This window comes from Hyla sarda, chromosome 5 (genome assembly GCF_029499605.1).
Source record: "Hyla sarda isolate aHylSar1 chromosome 5, aHylSar1.hap1, whole genome shotgun sequence".
Lineage (NCBI taxonomy): Eukaryota > Metazoa > Chordata > Amphibia > Anura > Hylidae > Hyla > Hyla sarda.
In genome coordinates, this window is record NC_079193.1 from 111,770,692 (window position 1) to 111,776,691 (window position 6,000).

The 6,000-nt window shown below is 44.8% G+C and overlaps 1 protein-coding gene across 2 annotated transcripts in view; it reads right to left on the reverse strand.

Moving 5' to 3' along the window:
• The window catches only part of CMTM6 (CKLF like MARVEL transmembrane domain containing 6), a 71,829-nt gene extending 66,233 nt beyond the window's left edge, over window positions 1-5,596 (reverse strand). Inside the window, exon 1 of one of the 2 annotated variants that reach the window (XM_056520102.1) lies at window positions 5,079-5,596. In XM_056520102.1, the coding sequence (XP_056376077.1) occupies window positions 5,079-5,192 (114 nt within the window). In that variant the 5' untranslated portion in view covers window positions 5,193-5,596. The remainder of the gene's footprint in view (window positions 1-5,078) is intronic. The other variant, XM_056520101.1, reaches the window with a different exon arrangement.
• Window positions 5,597-6,000: the final 404 nt, after the last annotated feature.

Genomic DNA, 6,000 nt, shown 5'->3' on the forward strand with positions numbered 1-6,000 from the left:
AATTGCTGCTGAACTTTGAAACCCTCTGATGTCTTCCAAAAGTAAAATCATGTCAACTTTATGATGCAAACATAAAGTAGACATATTGGCCGACATTTATCATTGTCTTTAGACTGTTTTTTGTGTCTAGAAAAGGCGCAAAAAAGGTGCAAGCAGGGTTTATTTGCACCTTTTGGTTTATACATTTCTGCTGATTTTGAGTTGCAATCCACTCATTTTGGCAGTACACATGATATGGAAGGGTTTTAATCAACTGCGCCTTTTTGTGAAAAGGCACAAAAAAGGCGCAAAGCCACTGAAAAGTCTCTAAAACGACACCAGCCCAGACTTAGCTTAGCTTTTTGGTGTACTTGAAGAGAGAAATTTCTGAAAATTTTTACCTGCACAAAATGCTCTGCTACCTTTTAATAAATCTGGTGCTCCAACACATAACCGGCCGACCAATCAGGGCACCTGCTGCGGGTGTCACTCCCGCAACCCGCTCCGCCCCTCTTCCGGAGGACGTGATCGGGTGCGGGACGTGGACCCCGGCAGCTGGGGACCCCGATCCCCGGCGTCCCTGTTGGGATCGGGGCCCCAGGAGCAGCGGCGGCGAGGGACTGACCTGCAGCGTGGATCAGCAGTTGGACGTGAGTGACAGCCTCCTGCTGTTGCTTAGCAACAGCTCCCAGCATGCAAAAAAGGGCATGCTGGGAGCTGTAGTTATGCAACAGCTGGAGGCACATTTTTTTGTACCTTCAGCTGTTGTATAACTACCACTCCCAGCTTGCACAATCAGCTAAAGTGCATGCTGGGAGTTGTAGTGGTGCATCTGCTGGTTGCATAACTACAACTTCCAGCATGCCCGTTGGCTGTCGGTGCCTGCTGAGAGTTGTAGTTTTGCAACAGCTTAAGGCACACTGGTTGTGAAACACGGAGTTTTTTTATACTTAACTCAGTGTTTCACGACCGGTGTGCCTCCAGCTGTTGCAAACTACAACTCCAAGCATGCACCGGACATGCTGGGAATTGTAGTTTTGCAACAGCTGGAGGCACACTGGTTAGGAAACACTGAGTTAAGTAGCAAACCAGTGTGTCTCCAGCTGTTGCATAACTACAATCCCCAGCATTCCCAGCCAAAGTAGTATGCCTCCAGCTGTTGCAAAACTACAACTCCCAACATGCACTGATAGACCGTACATGCTGGGAGTTGTAGTTTTGCAACAGCTGGATGTCCCCCCCCATGTGAATGTACAGGGTACACTCCCATGGGCGGAGGTTTACAGTAAGTATCCGGCTGCAAGTTTGAGTAAGAAACTATTGTGAACCCCTGCTCGTGTGACTGTACCCTAAAAACACTACACTACACTAACACACAATAAAATAAAAAGTAAAAAACACTACATATACACATACCCCTACACAGCACCCCTCCCCTCCCCTCCCCAATAAAAATGAAAAACGTCTGGTACGCCACTGTTTCCAAAACGGAGCCTCCAGCTGTTGCAAAACAACTAGTCCCAGTATTGCCAGACAGCCACTGACTGTCCAGGCATGCTGGGAGTTTTACAACAGCTGGAGGCACCCTGTTTGGGAATCACTGGCGTAGAATACCCCTATGTCCACCCCTATGCAAGTCCCTAATTTAGGCCTCAAATGCGCATGGCGCTCTCACTTTGGAGCCCTGTCGTATTTCAAGGCAACAGTTTAGGGTCACATATGGGGTATAGCTGTACTCAGCAGAAAATACCCCCAAAATTTGTAACACAATTTCTCCCATTACCCTTTTAAAAATGTAACATTTTTGGGAAACCAAGCATTTTAGGTAAAAAAAATGTTTTATTTTTTTTTTTTTACATATCCAAAAGTCGTGAAACACCTGTGGGGTATTAAGGTTCACTTTACCCCTTGTTACGTTCCCCGAGGGGTCTAGTTTCCAAAATGGTATGCCATGTGGTTTTTTTTTTTGCTGTTCTGGCACCATAGGGGCTTCCTAAATGCGGCATGCCCCCAGAGCAAAATTTGCTTTCAAAAAGCCAAATGCAACTCCTCTTCTGAGACCTGTAGTGCACCAGCAGAGCAATTTTCACCCCCATATGGGGTGTTTTCTGAATCAGGAGAAATTGGGCTTCAAATTTTGGGAGTTATTTTCTGCTATTACCATTTTTAAAAATGTAAAATTTTTGGGAATCCAAGCATTTTAGGTAACTTTTTTGTTTTTTTTGTTTTTTTTACATATGCAAAAGTCATGAATCACCTATGGGGTATTAAGGTTCAATTTATCCCTTGTTATGTTCCCCGAGGGGTCTAGTTTCCAAAATGGTATGCCATGTGTTTTTTTTTTTTTTTTGCTGTTCTGGCACCATAGGGGCTTCCTAAAGGTAACATGCCCCCCAAAAAACATTTGTCGCTCCTTCCCTTCTGAGCCCGCCGAACAATTACCATAGACATATGAGGTATGTGCTCACTCAAGAGAAATTGGGTTTCAAATACCAGTAAAAATTTTCTCCTTTTTACCCCTTGCAAAAATTCATGCGAGTGTAAAAAATGAAGATTGTGAATTTTCTCCTTCACTTTGCTGCTATTCCTGTGAAACACCTAAAAGGATTAAAACGCTGACTGAATGTCATTTTGAATACTTTGGAGGGTGCAGTTTTTATAATGGGGTCATTTGTGGGGTATTTCTAATAGGAAGGCCCTTCAAATCCACTTCATAACTGAACTGGTCCCTGAAAAATAGTGAGTTTTGAAATTTTTTGAAAAATTTGAAGATTGCTGCTAAACTTTGAAGCCCTCTGGTGTCTTCCAAAAGTAAAAACTCATCAATTTTATGATGCAAATATAAAGTAGACATACTGTATTTGTGAATAAAAATAACATTTATTTGGAATATCCATTTTCCTTACAAGCAGAGAGCTTCAAAGTTAGAAAAATGCAAAATTTTAAATTTTTTCATAAAATTTTGGAATTTTTCACCAAGAAAGGATGCTATTTACCACAAAAAAAGTACCACTATGTTAAAGTACAATATGTCACAAAAAAAGAGTCTCGGAATCAGAATGATATGTAAAAGCATCAGTAAAAGGTCCGATGTTCAAAAAACGCTCTGGTCCTAAGGTGTAAAATGGCTGGGTCCTTAAGGGGTTAAAGGTGTACTCCGGCCCTAAGACATCTTATCCCCTAGCCAAAGGACCCCCGCAATCTTGCATTTGGCACCCACCTCTTTGAGCTGCACGCCGCACTGCCAGCTCACAAACTGCTGGGTGCCGACCACGGGGCCGGAGTATCGTGACGTCACGACTCTGCCCCTGTGTGACGTCACGCCCTGCCCCTGCTACGCAAGTCTATGGGAGGGGGGCCATCATAGCGAGGGTGGGGGGTGAAATCACACGGGGGCGGAGTCGTGACATCACGATACTCCGGCCCCGTGGTCGGCACACAGCAGTTTGTGAGCTGGCAGTGCGGCGTGCAGCTCAAAGAGGTGGGTGCCAAATGCAAGATTGCGGGGGTCCTTTGGCTAGGGGATAAGATGCCTTAGGGCCGGAGTACCCCTTTAAGGGGTTAAGGCTAGGTTCACACACAATGGCCCTTATTTACTAAGAGTGGAGTGTAGGTTTCTTTGTGGGTTTTAATTCACTACAATTTATTTTCCAAAGTATTTACTAAGGCCTCCCTACATTTTCCTTTTTTTACACATGCTCTGATCTGTCTGAATTTCCTCAGCTGAAATCCACCACATTTTCTGTGGAAACCTTAGTAAATATGTTGGGTTTTTGTGAAAATGTCGTGAACACGACCCTTTTCAGTGACCATGCCCCCTTTCCCCCCAACAGCCATGCCCCTTTTTGGGTTTTCTTAGCAAAATGGAGAGTAAGGCTGGGTTCACACTACGTTTTCTCCCATATGGGAGCGCATACGGCAGGGGGGAGCTAAAACCTCGCGCTCCCGTATGTCACCGTATGCGCTCCCGTATGTCATTCATTTCAATGAGCCGGCCGGAGTGAAACGTTCGGTCCGGTCGGCTCATTTTTGCGCCGTATGCGCTTTTACAACCGGACCTAAAACCGTGGTTGACCACAGTTTTAGGTCCGGTTGTAAAAGCGCATACGGCGCAAAAATGAGCCGACCGAACGTTTCACTCCGGCCGGCTCATTGAAATGAATGACATACGGGAGCGCGAGGTTTTAGCTCCCCCCTGCCGTATGCGCTCCTGTATGGGAGAAAACGTAGTGTGAACCCACCCTTAGTCGGGTTTTTCAAAATTCTGGCGCAGACAGACAGAATCTGGCGCACAACACGACAAAACGTGTCAGGTTTGCAATAGTAAATGAGGGCCAATATCTTGGTCACTATTTTGAGCCAAAAGTGGGTAAAATTTTTACACAGCCCAGCCTATTTGAGACCAAGCACAATTATCCACTTTTATCCCTCACTATAAATGAAAAAATTTTACTTTTATTATTAGTTTACATTTTGAGGCAAAAAAAAAGGGGGGGGGGGGGGCTTTGTTATAGAGTTTTAAAATCAGCACAAGCACCTTTAACCTGGGCATACACTGCAGGTATACCCAGGATACACAAATGTGTGTGTGTGTGCGCGCCAAATGAGCAGCATGTGATACACTGATAATAGGTGCTCTGATGTGCTGGGTTTTTAAATCTCCTTTTTTACCTTCACTTTTTGCTACTCATAATTTAAACCAATAATCATAAGTTAAGTTTTATCTCATTATAGTGAGGGATAAAAGTGGATAATTGTGCTTGGTCTCAAATAGCCTGGGCTGCATAAAAATTAACTGGTATTTCCACCCTCATTTTGGTCCTATTTTTTTTAAAGTGGGTACAAAGCACAGAAAATGTGGCGATTTTCTTGTTCCTCTGTGTCATTTCCTCTCGTGGATTTCGCTAAAAATACTGACATAAAATGCAAGGTGTGAACACAAGTCCAGCAGAGATTTGTACTTCCGGCAGGTAAAAGCCGCAAAACAAATGCCCCAGCACAGCTCTGGACATGGAGGCCTTTGTTCACACAGGACATTTTCTCCCCCTCACCTCCCCCAGGTACCGGTCCGTACACAAGACATGCCGCAGGACACTCACCAGCTGCGCCACTTTCAGGAAGAAATGTCTCCTCTCCAGCTCGGAGCCGAGGAACTTCTCCGCTTTGTCGGGGATGGTCTCAGTGGTAAGGTTATATGCCGCGTTTTCTGCCATTACCGCAGACCACCGTGCAGTACTGTCCTCAGGTTGTGTTGCGGTTCTTGTCGGCTGTGTACACCCGTCACGAGGCGTCTCCTTTGTGCCCTCAGCACTTCCTTCTCTTCGAAGACTCCTAGAAAATGGACTCCAAGTGCGAAGAGAAAGTGAAACTATCAACGAAGTGAACCCCCTAGATTACGTGACGCGAGGCGGGAGGAGCTCGGAGATCCCCGGCCACGGCCCTTTGCCTCCCCTGGCGAGTTCCCTGCGATAGTAGTAGCGTGCTGTAGTTTGGTGCTTTGTGTACTGTAACCTGCGGTGGTGTAGTATTTTGTGTATTGCAATGTGTGGACGTTTAGTGCTCTGTGTACTGTTATGTGTGGTAGTTCAGTGCTTTGTACTGTTATGTGTGGTAGTTCAGTGCTTTGTGTACTGTAATGTATTCTGTGTACTGTATTGTGTGGTAGTTCAGTGCTTTGTACTGTTATGTGTGGTAGTTCAGTGCTTTGTACTGTTATGTGTGGTAGTTCACTGCTTTGTGTACAGTAATGTATTCTGTGTACTGTATTGTGTGGTAGTTTAGTGCTTTGTGTACTGTAATGTACTCTGTGTACTGTATTGTGTGGTAGTTCAGTGCTTTGTACTGTTATGTGTGGTAGTTCACTGCTTTGTGTACTGTAATGTATTCTGTGTACTGTATTGTGTGGTAGTTTAGTGCTCTGTGTACTGTAATGTATTGTGTGGTGGTTTAGTGCTCTGTGTACTGTTTTGTGTGGTAGTTTAGTGCTTTTTGTACTGTAATGTACTCTGTGTACTGTATTGT